Genomic DNA, 16,699 nt, shown 5'->3' on the forward strand with positions numbered 1-16,699 from the left:
CTGCTTGGATCTTGATGATGGTAAGTACTATCATCTAATCAGAAATTGGAGATCTCTTAAGGAGAAGAAGTTTGTGGATGAGTTGGAAGATGAACCATGCCTGACTATGGTCGTATGGAAGCCAAAATATCCTGTTCTGACTGGAGATTTCCAATGGCTATTCGACTGGCTAAGGGAGAATCCTTCTGAGGAAGCACCAGACATGGTCATTCATGAGGTTGTCTACCCTTCAGAAGTTGCTGCTCCCATTCCTCTAAAGAATCTGGATGAAATTCTTAAAGCTTTGGAGAATGAAGATTCTGAGATCCCTATTCCAGAATATTCTGAAGATGCTGAGAAGCAAGATGTCGAGAATCATCCTGCGGAGGAAGTTCCTGTTCAGGAAAATCAAGATGATGTTCTCACATTAGATGCTGCTGCTGGAAATGCTATCCCTCTGAATGATAGTTGTGCATCTTCTTCTATTGAACCCTCCGTTCTGGTGAACGCTATCAAGGCTCTTCAACAGAACCAAGATGTTCTAGCTTCTCGCTTGGATAAGCATGATGAAATGCACGAGGAATTCAGAACCTTTATGAAGAAGCAGACTGAACGTACCTCTGAGATTCAAGACCTTCTGGCCAAGATAGTTTCAAAACTAGGCTAGTCGTAGTCCTTTGGTCTTAGTTGTCTCTTTATTCTTGCATCTGTTTTCTTGCATCTCCTTATGTATCTTCTGATATTTTGTTGAATCAATGAAATATTATCTTCTTCTCCCATATTGTTTATTTTTCATCTAAATCTTTTATGCTTTTTGATGATATGACAAAAAGGGGGAGAAAACGTGATAATTGATTTGATTTATTATATCAGTTGCTAGGAGTAAGTCTCAACATTTCTAACAATATTTGCAAGTTCTATGTCTTTGAGATATTTTTGCAGGATTGAAGTCATTCTGAAAAGGCTCAACATGAGAAGCAAAGACATGGGGAAAAGCAATTCTGTAAAGAAACATGCTCATGGAAATTGAAGCAAGCTTAGTGCTGTGAAGCTTCAAGATCAGAAGCAAGAAGGAAGAATGTTCTGATATTCTCGTGGCAGAATATGTTCTAACACATTCTTATCCCTCACTTGTTCTGATACACATTCTGTTTAAGAACTTACCAGAGTTGTTCTGATATATGTTTCTTCTTAAAAGAATGTTCTGATTCATTCATGCTCTGAATTTTGTCGTTTAGTTTGTTCTGAAACATTTCAGGATGTAGAAGATGCTCTGATGACGCTCTAGTACATTCAAGAATTTTCTGATACAATCGAGCATGCAATGATTCAAGAAGAAATTCAAAGCTCTGAAAGCTGTCCTATGGAAGCAAGAAGCAGAAGCTCTGAATGTTCTGAAGTTTAAGCAAATGTGAACGTCTCAACTAAAATGGAAAATACTCAGGGAAGTCTTTTATTTTATTTTAATTCTTCCAGTATTTATTTCAGGGGGAGATTGTTAATCTCAGGGGGAGATTGTTAATCTTAGAGGGAGATTGTTAATCTCACGGGGAGACATATTCACACACTATGTTTATATGCTTATGCTATAACTGTGTAATTGTCTTTGGTTATCTTTGATTCTGATTGCAAATTCATATCAATTATATATGTTTTTGTCATCATCAAAAAGGGGGAGATTGTTAGAACAAGAATTGTTCTGATCAATATTCTTAATTTTGATGATAACAATGTATATGAATTTTGCTTAAGACAATGTGGTACTCTAATCCTATGCAATTTCCATTTCAGGAAAATATATAAAGAGTATGCAAAAAATCAGCGCAAGAAGCACTGACTCAGAAGGTTCAGCATGCAACATCAGAACATGCTCTCGCAAGACATCAGAAGATGGTCAAGCAGAATCAGAACATGGTCTATTGAAGCATCAGAAGAAATTGAGATCAGAAGCAGAAGCACTGAAGTTCTTATGGTATCACGCTAAGAAGCACTTCAAGGTCAGAAGACAAGAAGATGCTCTGCACCAAGCTGTTTGACTCTGATATATTCAAACGTTGTATCTACAAAGATCAGATCATAAGCAAGTACAAGATGGCAGGCTACGCTGACTGACAAAAGGAAAATTAGAAGCTATTAAAGGCAAAGTCAGTTAAAGCAGGAAAAGCAAGGCTCGAGGTAGTTGACAAAAGAGTGAAACATTAAATGAAATGCTATACGGATCATGAAACGCATTAAATGCTCCCAACGGCCATCTTCTCAAAACGCCTATAAATAGAAGTTCTGATGAGAAGCAACATACAACACTCTACGCAAAAATAAAGAAACGCTGTCAAAGTGAAAAGCTCTCAAAACTTCATCTTCAACCTCACTTCACTACCGTTGTAATATCTTAGTGAGATTAAGCTTAAACTTAAGAGAAAAATCACAGCTGTGATAATAGCTTATTAAGAAGCATTGTAACTCTTGTAAGAATTTGTTTACATTCATTTGTAAAGAACTAGAGGAGATCAAGTTGTGATCGGATTCACTAGAAGTCTTAGAAGGTATCTAAGCACTGTGTTCCTAGAGTGATCAAGGTGTGATCAGAATACTCTAGAAGACTTAGAAGGTATCTAAGTGGAAAACCATTGTAATCAAGTCTGATTAGTGGATTAAATCCTCAGTTGAGGTAAATCACTCTAAGGGGGTGGACTGGAGTAGTTTCGTTAACAACGAACCAGGATAAAAATCATTGTGCAATTGTTTTTATCTTAAGAGTTTTTAAAGTCACACTTATTCAAACCCCCCCTTTCTAAGTGTTTTTCTATCCTTCATTCGCCAAGGAGACCCTCTGTCCCCTTATTTATTCATAATGTGTTCTGATGTTTTTTCAAGTTTACTCAAGGCGGTTTCCTAAAGCAAACAAATTCATGGCATTCAAGTTGCCCGTAAAGCGCCGAGCATTTCCCACTTGTTTTTCGCAGATGACAATCTGCTTTTAACTCGTGCAAATTCATCGGAAGTAGATCGTGTTATGGAAATCCTTAAGACTTATTAAGATTCTTTTGGGCAGCTTGTTAATTTGGAGAAATCTGAGGTCTCTTTCAGTCAAAATGTGCGAGAGGAGGATAGATTATTGATCTGTAATAGGATGGGTGTTAAGACTGTAGACCGTCATTCCAAATATTTGGGGCTTCCCGTGATTTTTGGTAGATCAAAGAAGGATATTTTCGCTATGGTGGTTGAAAGGGTGTGGAAAAAGATGAAGGGCTGGAAGGAGAAGTTCCTCTCAAGGGCAGGGAAAGAAGTGTTAATTAAGGCTATAGCCCAGGCGATCCCGAATTACGTGATGAGTTGCTACAAGCTGCCTGAGGGTATTTGTCATGACATTAAATCTCTGCTTGCTAATTTCTGGTGGGTACAAAGGATGGGGTTAGAAAAATACATTGGCTCAGTTAGGAGAGATTGTTGGGATCTAAGAAGAATGGAGGTATGGGGTTCAAGGAGATTAGTAGCTTTAACACTAGCATGTTAGGGAAACAATACTGGAGGCTTCTAACAGGAGAGTCCTTACTTCTTTCAAAGATCCTTAAGAGCAGGTACCATCCAAGGTGTGATATTTCTGATGTTGCCGTTGGTTTTGCCCCAAGCTACGCCTGGAGAAGTATTCTTAGTGCACGCGATTTAGTCAAGTCTGGAGCTAGATGGAGGATTGGTAATGGAGAACAGGTTCGTATCTGGCACGACAACTAGCTGCCCCTTAAGTTCAATTTCAAAGTCCAGATCCCTATTCAAGTTCTACCTTCTGATGCGAAAGTGAGCTGCCTAATTGATCCGAAACCGGGATGGTGGCGGAATTTTCTGGTTCAGGAGGTCTTTTCCGTTATGAGGCAAGACAAATCCTTTACATACCTCTCTCTTTTCGCAGCCCCGCTGATGAGTTAATATGTAATTATAAGAAAAATGGCATTTACTCCGTTAAATCTGCTTATCACATGCTGATGCACGACAAACGCAATAAAGCTCCGGGCCTCTCCAATGTTTATCATCAGAAGCTTTGGCAGAAAATTTGGCTGTCCCATTTGCATCCTCGCGATCATAACTTTCTTTGGCGCCTTGCAAAGAATATCCTTCCTACAAAGGCTAATCTCCAAAAGAAAGGCATCTCTTTGGATACTTCATGTCCTCTCTGCGAAGCAGCCACCGAGACGGCACACCACCTCTTTCTTCATTGCGAATATACTAGGTCAGCTTGTTTCTCTTCCAATTATGGTCTGCGAGTGCCTTTAAATTCATACTTAAATGATTGGATTTCTTGCTGCTTGGAGGATCCGAGTAGTGTTAGTGACCAACTCAAGTGTACAGTTCTATGGCATTTATGGAAAGCAAGGAATCTTCTGGTGTACCGACAAAAGTTTACGGATCCTCGGCTGGTAGCGAAAGAGGCCATGGAATCTGTCATAGAATTTAACAAGTTTAACCCTTGTATCAAAGCTAAGCCTCCTGCTCATAATCTGTTGGAAGTTCCTATTAGTTTTGAGGTTTGTATTCTGCAAGTTGACGCCGGTTGTTTTGATGAGGGATTCATTTCCTTTGGGTGTTTGCTTAGGAATCAGGCTGGTCGTGTGGTGTCGGCGGCTTGCAAGTGGGAAGAAATGTCTGCTAACCCTGTGACGGCTGAGACTTTAGCAATTCATTGGAGCTTGCAATTGGCTAAGGAGCTCAAGGTGGAAAGGATTTTAGTCCAATCTGATGCACTATCAGTTGTGAATTGTATAATTTCCTTATCTTTGCTGACCGATATCGACCATGTGGTCCTCAATTGTCAAACCTTTCTTAGGAGTTTTAAATTTGCTTCTGTTGTTTTTATTAGTAGAGCCTTTAACTGTGATGCTCATAACCTTGTCGGTTTGGGCAAGCGTTTGGGTTCGAGAACCTGGCTTGGATTGCCTCCGAATTGTAATTCTATTTCTGTTTGCCCTTCGGTGGCCTCTTAATGAAATAGTCTTACTGTAAAAAAAAAAAGTTACTTCTCCCTTTTCTGCTCATCAAATTTTCCGAGCATTTATGCCACTATGAGATAATTTCTCTTCAAATAAAAATTGCTTTTGAGAAAATTTTCATTAAACTTATTTCATTACGAATAAAAAAAAATGATCTTGAATAAATCATGCATAGATTATGTTGTAAGGGTGTGTTTGTTTCAAGGTTTGAAAAATTATTCTATGAAATTGTATTCATAGGATTAATATTCCTTAGAATAATGAATATTATTGCAACTTATGTGTTTGGTAAACATTTAGTTTTTTAGAAATAATAATAAAATTTATTTAATTTAAAAATATAAAAAAATTTAAAAAATATTAATAAATGTGAGTGGTTGTGAGAAGTTAGAGTTGGTCAAACTTATTTTCATGGGAATGTTATATTCCCACTCTTTAAATCTTAGAATAAGAATAAAAAAATCATATATAAAAAAGAATTATGAAAATAAAACATGCCTTAAAATAATTTTTTAAAATTTGAATTAAACATGAGAATGTTAATGGCCATATGAGAGTATCTTTTACAACATTGAAACAAATACACCCTAATGATTTGACGTTTGGTTCTGACCGTGCATATTTAATATCAATATATGTTTTGAGCTTTTAAAATCAACCATTCCAAATGACTACGTTATCACAAGGTGGATTTAAATAATAAAGCAAGGAAGACTAATTAACATATACACACAAGCATAACAGAAACTTTTGGAATTTTTTGAAAATTATAACTATAAGGTCACTTTCAATTCATCATGGAAAAGATCCCAACACCACACGTAACCACAAATCAACATTCACCGTCCAAGTACAACGGCACCGCTCCAACTTCACTTTTCAATACCAAAATGATACTCTGATTTCTCATCCTGTCACAACTAGGAGATAAGATCCCTTCCCAATGAAAATGCTATTCTATGACTATGAAATATGAATGTCCAACTCTCCATAATGAATCATGTTAGAATTATTTAAACATTTATAATTTTATATAATATAAATATAATTATCGTCTCTTAAATTCAATGTTTCAAAACCAAATAATTGAGTTCGAATAGTAAACAAACTCATGCTAAAGAATAAAATTTGAAAAATATTGAGTTCGATTCGGGGAAAAAAATTCAATGCTCCAAAAACATCTCATATAAAAAGTGTTTGAAACTCTAATGAAAATTAAGATTGACCTAAAAATAGAAGTTTTTGTACAAAATTGAACACCATTGCTAATTTGACAAGAAACAAACTTCCATCTCTAAATCATTCAAAATGGTTGCCACATGAATCACACAAGGCCTACATTTCCTTGAATTACCAACACAAGCTAAAGCAACTTTTGCTAACCTAACAATAGCTTTCATATCACTAGGAATCACCAACCTAGGATCCAAAACTTCACTAAATCTCATATCCTTAATCAAAGGCAATGCCCATTTCACCAATAATCCACCCTCACACCCTCTCCCACTTAAAAGCTCCAACAAAATCACCCCTAACCCATAAACATCACTTTCCTTACAAACCCCACCTTTCCAATATTCATCATCCACATAACCAACTAACCCTCTTTTGTCAACTAGCCCTAAAAAATTAAGTCCATAATCAGAAACCCCTAGCACAAAAATTCACATCAATGAGAATATTAGAAGACTTAACACAACCATGTACAATATTTGGTGCTACCACTTCATGAAGATATTGTAACCCTTTAGCTACTCCAGCTGCAATCTTGAACCTCTTGCTCCAATCCAAAAGTGAGGAAGAAAATCCTTCATGATTTTCATGCAAGTAAAACTCCAAATTTGCCATTCGAACAAACTCCATCACTATAATTCTTTCACCTGATAAATAAATCACAACCGTTAAATCATTAAAAATATTTGACTTTTATCAAAACTACGATAAATTCATGCAGATCATGGTTTTAAATTACAGTCTATAACTGCATTTGTGGCAGCAGTACTGCTGATAGAGTAGTCTCTGCAACTGTATCAGACCGCTATTGAATTAAAATCTTGCGTCTAACCACCATTCGAAATTTTAGAACCCCATAACTCAAATTAATAAAAAATCTTAACATCGAGCTTTTTTTAATTGGATATTTCAAATACCTTCCGATTAAAATTCATACTGCAACTAATACAATGCGTATTGCAGCAACCACAATAACCGCAAAATTCATGATCGTAGTTAAAGTTACAATTTAAAACCATAATTGTGACATGATAATAATAAATTTTTTAATACTGACTATGCATAACAATTAAACATCGTATACGTAAATATTACCTGGTGCTTCTGAGAATCCTATTATGGGAACAACGTTAGGGTGATGAGCTAAAGAGAGCCATTTGATCACCGATGAGAAACCGAATCCTGCGTTTAGGGATGCTCATGGACGGTTTTTGTCCATAACCAATCCATATCCATATATTATCCATTTGGTATAACCGGATTTTAAAACCAATTTTCATAACCGGATTTATTTTTTCAAAACCGGTTATAAACCGGCTATATCCATGACCAAATTTTATAACCGGTTTTAAATTTAAAAATTTCATTTTAAAAATTTAATTTAAAATGAAGTTATTAAAATATTATTTTTTTTTTTGGAAAATCGACTTTTCATATTTTTTAAAGACACTCGAATTTTTCGTTTTTTCAAAATACTCGATTTTTTGTTTTTACGGAAAAAAAATTTTGATTTTTTCGTGTTTCCGAAAAAAACTCAATTTTTTTGTGTTTCCGAAAAAACTACTTTTTTTTTTTCAAAAAAACTCGATTATTTCGTTTTTTTAAAAAAAACTCGATTTTTCATTTTTTTCAAAAAAAAAAAAACCCGTTCTTTCATATTTCTGAAAAACTCAATTATTCGTGTTTTCGAAAACTCAATTTTTCAAAAAAACTCGATTTTTCGTATTTCCGAAAAACTCATTTTTTTGGTATTTTTTCAGAAAATTTGATTTTTTTCGAACTTTCGAAAAACTCGATTTTTCATTTTTATGTTTTTTTTTCTTTCTGCAAAATATTTTAAAAATTTATATTTTTTTGTGATTTAAAAATAATAGACCAATTAAATTTTTATGTTGGATATGGTTATCCAAAATATGGATTTGGTTAAAACCATATTAATAATATATCCAAAATATGGATTTGGTTAAAAGCATATTGATAATTAACCGGTTTTTAATAACCGGTTATGGATATGGATATGGATAGATCCAATAACCGGTTTATTTGAACATCCCTACCTGCGTTGCTTAACACAAGAACAGGATGAATGCGTTTCACAGCTACGAGTTCTTCTGATTCTAGTACTCCTGCATAAACCGTTCCTAAACGACCTTTTCCAATGATTCTCCTATGGTTGAATCCATTGGTGGCAGCATCGATTTCTGTTAAAGGGTATGCACGAGCACTGTGTTTCACTGGAAGTGTTTCTTCTGATTCAACTGGTTTCTTTTTACAAAGGAAGAAGAGGATGATGGCAAGAATTATGAGAGATATTGATAGAGTTGCCATGATTGTGTCATAGGTAATATGTTCAACAAGGTTCATGTTTTGAATTTGATGGGTTGGTTAATGGTGGTGAAGAGATGAAGTTGGAGAAGTGTGGAATAGGATTTGTATGTGAATGAGGTATTTGGAAATTGATATATAATATTATAATATAATACATGTGACTCTTGGTGGGATATGAAAGTGTTGGAAGGTAAGTTGAATGGAAAAAAGAGAGTTTATGTTTGACAAAATGATTGGATTGGTGAGATTAGTTGTGGTGGTTCATTGTTGGCACCTTAGTCTCTGTTTTTATTTTGGGATATTTTTAGATGATATGTTCTATTTATGACTTTGATATGATTTATATATAATATTTGTTTTCTCTAATGTGTCGGGAGTTAGTTAGTCGAGTGGTGATTGACGCTAAATTTTATAGAGGTGAATACAGTTCGATCTCTCGATCTCTCGTATCAGCTCTATCAATGATACATGTGACTAAAAAAACCTATTCATAATAAAATACATATCAATCGTTAGTTGGTCTACCGGTGATTAACGCTAAACTTGAAAGTGAGACGACGTTTGAGAACCATAATTTGATCTTCCACAATTACGATCGAAAAAGAATTAAAACCACCCCAAATCAGATACATGCATTTTGTATGAACCTATAAGGGCTTAATTAGAACAAGTGTAACATCATAGCTCCTTTAAAATAAATGAATCTTAGGAAACACTGGTTCATCAAATATTGGCTAATATATAATCGAGTCATTATATGTGTATTGTTTTTGTTTGGTAAGTTCACTCTTGTGGATGACTTGTTTGTACTGAAGTTGGAATTGAGCTACATCATATTTTAGATTAATATATACACAAATCTAAGAGTTCTGGATTCATTTGTTTGAAAGCATTTGGTTACAACAATTTAATATTTATTTTTAGATTACCGGATTGGTAATGTCTATTTCAACAATGCCATTGGGACACTCCATCTTACTGGAATATGTGGTATTTTGAAATCGGACTATTCTTTCCAAAATTGTTGTGTGCGTATGGGTTTTTTCTATCTTTCTTTCTTTTTCAACTTTGCCTACAAATATATTATTGTATATTTTTTGTGGTTGATAATATTGTACATTTTATAACATTTTGTGCTTGGAATATTTATAAGTGGGTCTGGCATATATAATCAATTCATCACATTCAGAAACTAAAATAATACACAAATTAATATTCAGTTATAATATAGCATATCGTATTTCATCATAAACTAAAAGAATAAGTATCTTGAGAAACAATCGAACCACATGTCACTCGTGGGATAGATGATATTGGGTCCGTTTGTTTTACCTTTTTTTTAAAATGATTTTTATAGTGTTACATAATTTTGTAAAAAAAAATTTTACAAAGAATTTTTTTATAAAAGCTTCAAATGAAAATTTTAGAAAATTTCTTTACCCACCTCCCTATGGGTGGTTACCTCCTGCGAAAAACCAAAACTACCCCTGCTTCGGAAGTTCATTTCCGAAAGCGTGTTTTTTTAAAAAAATTGACTTACTTCGGAAGTTCATTTCCGAAACAATTATTTCGGAAGTTCACTTCCGAAATACTATGATTTCTGCAGATTTATCAAAACACTCCCCCTCCCCCAATCATTTACCCTAAATCAAAACAAAAAGTGGCAGAGGCGAAAATTTGTGCAAACAGAATTCCAAAGCTGCATCAAGGCTCCAATCACACTGCTAAACAACATTCAAAAGCCCTCAATCCTAACACTTTGTAAGTTTTGAAATTTTTAGATCTATTATTCAAATGCATGTTATTTAGGGTTTTAATTGCATAAATGATATATGGCTAGGTTGTTAGTAGTATTTAGGTTGTTTAGAAGCATTTTGATTTGGTTTGAAGGTTGATTTAGGGGTCTGCCATGGAAGTTGCAGAAAATTGCATCGCAGGGGTGTTTCGGAAGTTCATTTCCGAAAACACCTCCATCCCAGTTTTCGGAAATGAACTTCCGAAATATATCAGAAGTTCAAACTTTTTTGTTTTTTATTTTGTCTCGCATATTAATCGATTTCAATTGTTTACAGGAACATGTCTTCTAGAGAGGGCGCTAAGGGAAGAAAGGATTCTTCAAAGAAAGAGGTGAAAGAGGTGAAGGAGGTGAAGGAGAAGAAGAAGGTTTCGACCGACTATACTTCTCGTTCCCAGGGGGCCCGGGGCCCGGATGCTCAAGCTCAATCTTCAGGCGTGAGAGTCGTGATCAACGCTGATGGTTCTGAGACTGAGTGGGATGAGGATTGGTATAATTATCTTCATTCGGAGGAGTTCGCTCGTCGGGAAGAATAACGTGTTTTTTTTTTGTTTGATGTGTATTTTGTAACGCTCGTCGGGCAGAATAACATGTTTTTGTTTTGTTTTGTTCTGATTTCGGATTGTATCGCACAATGTATTTGTATTGGATTTATCATGTTAGTTTTTGGAAGTGGTAACCGGGGTCGGAACATATGACGGATGAGGTGGATGTCTGGAGGAAGTAGAACTTGAGATACGTCCACCACGAGACAAAGTAGCCAATCAATGTAAGCTATAGTTTATGATTATCATCTGGGGACGTCATTTCTAAAAAATCAAGATTAAAAATAATAAGATTTTTTTCCAATTTTTTGTAATGACGTCCCCTGATGATAATGATAAATTATAGCTTACATTGATTGACTCCTTTGTCTCGCGGTGGACGTACCTCCGGGTCTTCTTCCTCCGGACATCCACCTCCTCCGTCATTTGTTACTTTCAGTTGTACGTATTTTTATTAAAATAATAAATAAACCTTTTGAAATTTGGAAGCCCTTTTTTCTCCCCACCACTCTCTCATCCCCACCTACCCGTGTTTAACAATATGTAACTTTAATTTTATGTAATATTATCGTTGTAATTTTCACCCGATTAAATAAAGCGAATTGTTCATTTTCTTCTGTCCAGACCTATTTTCGGAAGTGCATTTCCGAATTCCTCCAAGGGGGGTGCGCTCGGAGATGAACTTCCGAAACACCACATTTTCTGAAAAGTGACTTTATTTCGGAGATGCATCTCCGAAATCAATATTTTATATTAAAAAAACACGTTTTCGGAAGTTCATTTCCGAAAACACCTTTTTTCCAAAAAAAAGTACCGTTTCGGAAATGAACTTCCGAAACAAGGGGTATTGTGGTAAATTCACCAGGGGTGGGCAAGAAGGTTAGGAGGTGGGTGAAGAAAAAACCAAATTTTATTTGAATAGTTATTCTTAAAATGTGATTTTAGGTATTTCATCTATGGGAACAAAATTTGGATTTCAAAAAATCAATTAATTTTGAAGCTATTTCAAATAAATTTTCATAAAAATTATTTTTGAAATACAACTTTTTGAAAAAAATGAAATTTTGACTAAAGTTTTGGTCTTCAATAATGTGTGTTTATGTTATAGGATGTTAAAATTAGTGTTTCATTTTAGAAAAAACAAATATAAAAAATCTTGTAATATTTTGAAAGCCGGTTTTGAAAAATCTATTTTCAAAAATACAAAGAAAAAATCTATTTTTTTAAAGCTGAAACAAACAGGCCCATAATTCTTCAAATTTATTCTCTGCTCCAATCGTCCGTCCTATATGTTGATTCTGGATATAAGAAGAATTATTATTAAAAATGATTGAACAATCAAGAGTATAAGTTTGTGAACAAATATCAAATTAAAAGAACTACCAGAAATGTAAAGAACGGACTCCAAAGACAGGTTTGGAAGTGGGTGTGCCTGACCAAAGCCTTGAACTTTGATTTTAGAATCATCAGTCACAGTGACAGAAGGCAAAGAATCAGAATAAGATAATTGAGATAAAAGGATTTATTACCAGTCATATGATCAGAGGCACTAGAGTCAAGGACCTAAGGACCAAGAGAAGGTGTAGATATAAAGGTTACAAGATTACCCGACTGAGCAATAGTGATAGATGATGATGGTTGATGGGCTACTTTGAATTGGAGGAAATCATTGTAATCAACAACGAGATTGTAATGTCTTTACTATTGTCCAGTTGAGCGACGACAGCGACCCGTGGTTATCGTTGTTGTTCTCTTGCCTTTGTACAACAATGAACTTCAATGTGACCGTAACTATTGCAATAGTTACAACGAATACCATGACGTTGTCCACCCCTTCCTCCAATTCATCCACCACAACCATGATAGTGGGAAGCAAGAGTAGATGATTCAGTGGGAAATTGAGTGGAGTCCGGTCCGACGTGATGTGTAGCCAAATGCAATAGTTGTTAACTAACTACTTCGTAGTTAGGAACATTGGATCCTGATAAAATCTGGTTTCAAACGGAATCAAGTTCTGATGGTAGTTTGGAAAATGCCACGATCATGAAATACTTACTTTGTTGTTCAGCATAAGTTGTTGGATCTTTGGTAAAGGGTATTAGGGTTGTGAAATTTTCCTTTAACGCGCCAAGTTTACTCAGACAGACTTGCATATCCATATTCTCCAATTTCAAAGAGTTGAGTTTGGAGATGACACTTTAAAGATTGTGGACATCATTGGAGAACACTTTCTTAGCCTTTTCCCAAACCTCATAGCAAGTGGAAAAAGCTTAGTATTGTGCTTGGAGATTAGTTGATATGGAAAACCATATTGCATAGAGAAGCATTCGTTTGTTTCCACTTACCGCGTTTGGCGGCGGTAATATTTTCTGATTTTGTAGTTAAGTGATCTTCATGTCCTTAACCATGAAACCATATTTTGACAACACGAGCCATATATTATAGTTGGATGTTCCAGTGAGTTTCACACACAGGATAAGTGGAACCTTCGTAAAAGTGGCAGAATCGGTATCTCCCATGATTTTTTGTTGCTTGGATGAAAACCAATAGCAGGTCTGGAAGGAACACATAAAGGCAGTTTCAGCGACTAAAACGGAGGTGGTAGAGGCGGCGGGACGCATTGTCACGCGCGTGAGATCTACGTGTAGGCGGCGGTAGGGTGCATTGTAAGGCAGATCGAAGCGGTGATGTTAAGTACTGCCCAATCGGAAGGAGACGATGTCGGCGGTATGGTTACGACGCCATAAAAGTCATTGGGAGTCGTGGTGCACTCGTGTAGTGCCGTGAATGGCCATATACTTTATAGAAACAATATATTAGTATATGTGAGTGCACGTTCTTACTTTTTCAAAACGCCTTTTTGTGATATTATTAGTATTTGTGTGTTAAAATGATACTTCTCATGGTTTGCTTTGTCTCTTTTTGATGTTGTCAAAGAGGGAGAAATATATATGACATGAAGTTGGGATGCACATATTCAGGGAGAGCCTTCATCTAAGACATGAAATGCATCATTTCAAGTCTTGTCATCATCAAAAAGGGGGAGTATGTGAGAGAACTTGCATGTTAGATGTTTTGCATGATGTCAAAACTAGGAAAATTTTAGTATTTTTGTATATTGGACGGTATCCCTAAGTCATTATGTGCACCTTTATATTAGGGTCTTAGAATGCACTTAGAACATGTTTAGAAAAGGTATCATGCATTATAAATGAGTTTCAACGCATTAAAAATTGGTTTCTACACAAAATATAGGTCTATGTGTTGACACATATGTGGTATGAGTCGATACATATAGGTCAATTATAAAGCTTGTAGCCTCTGTTTGCATGTGTCGACACATAAAACTTTTCAGGTCAACACACGCTGTAAAAATTACTCCTATGTGTCGACACATACGATGGGCAGGTCGACACATGTGCTGCGTTTTTAAAGCATGTAGCTTCTGTTTATATGTGTCGACACATAACCTTGCACAGGTGGACACATGCATTAACATGAGTCGACACATAACTTATATGTGTCGGCACATATTGTTAATTTTCTAAAAAATTGCATTCCTTTCAATTTATAAGTTCCCTTTTTGCCTCTAGGTTGCACACTTGTAAATAATTCATACATGCATCATTTTCAATTTGATGAAACTATAAACACATTCAAATATTTCTCTTCAACTTCAACCTTCCATCTATGCATACACATAAACAAACTGCACATAATATTTTTTTAGTGTCATATAGACTAGGTTGATAACGTCCAATTTAGGTCGGTGTATTGGGTTGAGAATCGATCAAGTGAAAGCTTTGAAGAACGTTAGTTTCTTGCAAAGGAGTAATGTGAGACGGTGAATCATATTGGTATTGTTTGGTGATTTGATCAAACTCAGATTAAGGGAAGATAAGTGCTAGGATAAATATCAAACATATGGTTTGTAAGGATGGATTCTTACATTTCTCTTGTAAACGACTTTTTGCAAAGTAAGATTGATATCTCAATTCTTATTAGAATTTGGGGCAGGCGTAGCCATAACAAGGAGTCAAGGATAATTGGTGAACTTCCTAAGTAAGTCCTTTTGTCCTCTCTCTCTCTCTCTCTCTCTCTCTCTCTCTCTCTCTCTATATCTCTCTCATTTAATTTTCAATAGAAAATTGTTATATTCATTGATGGAGTAATCGATTCGTAGAGACTTATCCATTGATTGTTAAATGTTAAATTACTTTGTTGATTGCATTACAATCTATTGGATTGTAAGTAGTATTTGATATCAACACACTTAAAAGGAAAATTTGAAAAATTGTTTGCACGCCAAGTATTCAACAATTTGCTAGTTTACATTTTTTTTCACTAATCTCATTAGAATTAGGTTATCTTAGTGATCCTATTAAAACGATGGTTTGAGAAATTGGTGTAATCATTGTTGTACATTCCATACAGTATTGCACATATTTGAGTTTCCAATAATTAGGTTCGGTGTAGATGACTTGTTTGATCTAGGCTAAATCTTCCGCTTGCCATAGTTTTTGCGCGTTTCAAAAATAATTTTTAAAAAAGAAATTTTACCTTGGGGATCTATTCACCCTCCCCCTCTAAATAAGTTTTTGTCGTCTAATAAGAAGCAAGTGTGTATATCCTCTTCAAGATGCCATTTTACTTTTGCTTTGTAATACCAAAAAGCATCCTTCATCTCCAAATTTTTCTAAAGCTCTAACTGAGCTAACTTTTCTTCTGTGCTGAGGGAGCCATTGTTACCAACTGCAGAGATTCAGTCTTAAATTTGTTGGAACTTTTCAGTTGAGGACTTGATTATATTGATGTCCCCAAAAATCTCTTTGTTCCAAGTTTTGAGGCAGGTTTTAAGAAATTGAAGATTTTTAAAAAGAATGTACATTAGACACCCAACCACTTGAGTGTTCTAACTACTTTTGATTAAATCATAACATTGGTCATGCATGGTCCACATAGAGAGAAATTTGAATTGGCTAACTAACTTTCGAGAGGTGAAGCAGGCCTCGTAAAAGATAAGGTTATGATCTGACCTCAACTTGGATAAAATGGCAACATTAACAGAAAGACTATAGGTTAGTCAATCCTGTGTGCAAAAGACCCTAACCATCTTTATTTTTACATAACAAATGCCAGTTCTGCCTCTATACCTGGTGTAGAGAGAGCCTTTGGTAGGAAGATCCACTTGAGCATTTTAAGAGTGCCAGAGTTGGAAGCCAGTGAAATGCAACTTATTTGGAGTACAAAAATCAGGCTTATTAGCTCTGATTTCAAGTTAACTACAAATAACAATAAAAAACAAAATTTCCACCAACCATCCCTAAAAAAATTGAAATAGATCAAGGCAATCTAGCACACACTTATTGAGAGATGAAAATGGAATGAAATTGTCTTGAATCAATCATATAAGGTTTTAAAAAAACTAGATATAAAAAAAACTTATAACATGTTTAGATTGACTTTTGGAAGAACCAAAATCAATTCTAGAGGTGTAGAATTGATTCTGGATTATTTTGAGGTGTTTGTTTTATTAAAAGTATAATTAATTGTGTCTCCATAATTGATTCTACTTGAAGCTAGATTTCGTAGATTATACTTTCAAAATAGATTCTTGATGATTTTTACACTTAAATTTAGTGTTCAACTCACATTTACATAAATGTATCCAAACATAAATTAATTCTAATTAACTCAATTCTGTTAAAATCAATTTTATCAAACTTAATTCAGCTAGAATCAATTCTCTTCACCGCCAATCCAAACACACCCTTAGATGGTAATTGTGTCGGCGTTCATTCTAGGGAGAAATATTTCGGATGGTATTCTTATGGTAA

General features: G+C 35.0%; 2 protein-coding genes across 2 annotated transcripts; one reads left to right on the forward strand and one right to left on the reverse strand.

The window, feature by feature from the left end:
• The first annotated feature begins 3,803 nt into the window (after positions 1-3,803).
• LOC131596129 (uncharacterized) lies at positions 3,804-4,955 on the forward strand. The gene has a single exon (XM_058868704.1). It carries the CDS (start codon positions 3,804-3,806, stop codon positions 4,953-4,955), a length of 1,152 nt encoding a protein of 383 aa, XP_058724687.1.
• Positions 4,956-6,104: 1,149 nt separating this feature from the next.
• Positions 6,105-8,809, reverse strand: LOC131644935 (serine/threonine-protein kinase-like protein ACR4). The gene is given in 4 exon segments (XM_058915557.1): positions 6,105-6,610; positions 6,612-6,841; positions 7,290-7,376; positions 8,252-8,809. Coding segments are annotated over 4 exon segments (1,008 nt in total). The 5' UTR covers positions 8,559-8,809; the 3' UTR covers positions 6,105-6,226.
• Positions 8,810-16,699: the final 7,890 nt, after the last annotated feature.

The sequence above is a fragment of the Vicia villosa genome, linkage group LG1 (genome assembly GCF_029867415.1).
Source record: "Vicia villosa cultivar HV-30 ecotype Madison, WI linkage group LG1, Vvil1.0, whole genome shotgun sequence".
Lineage (NCBI taxonomy): Eukaryota > Viridiplantae > Streptophyta > Magnoliopsida > Fabales > Fabaceae > Vicia > Vicia villosa.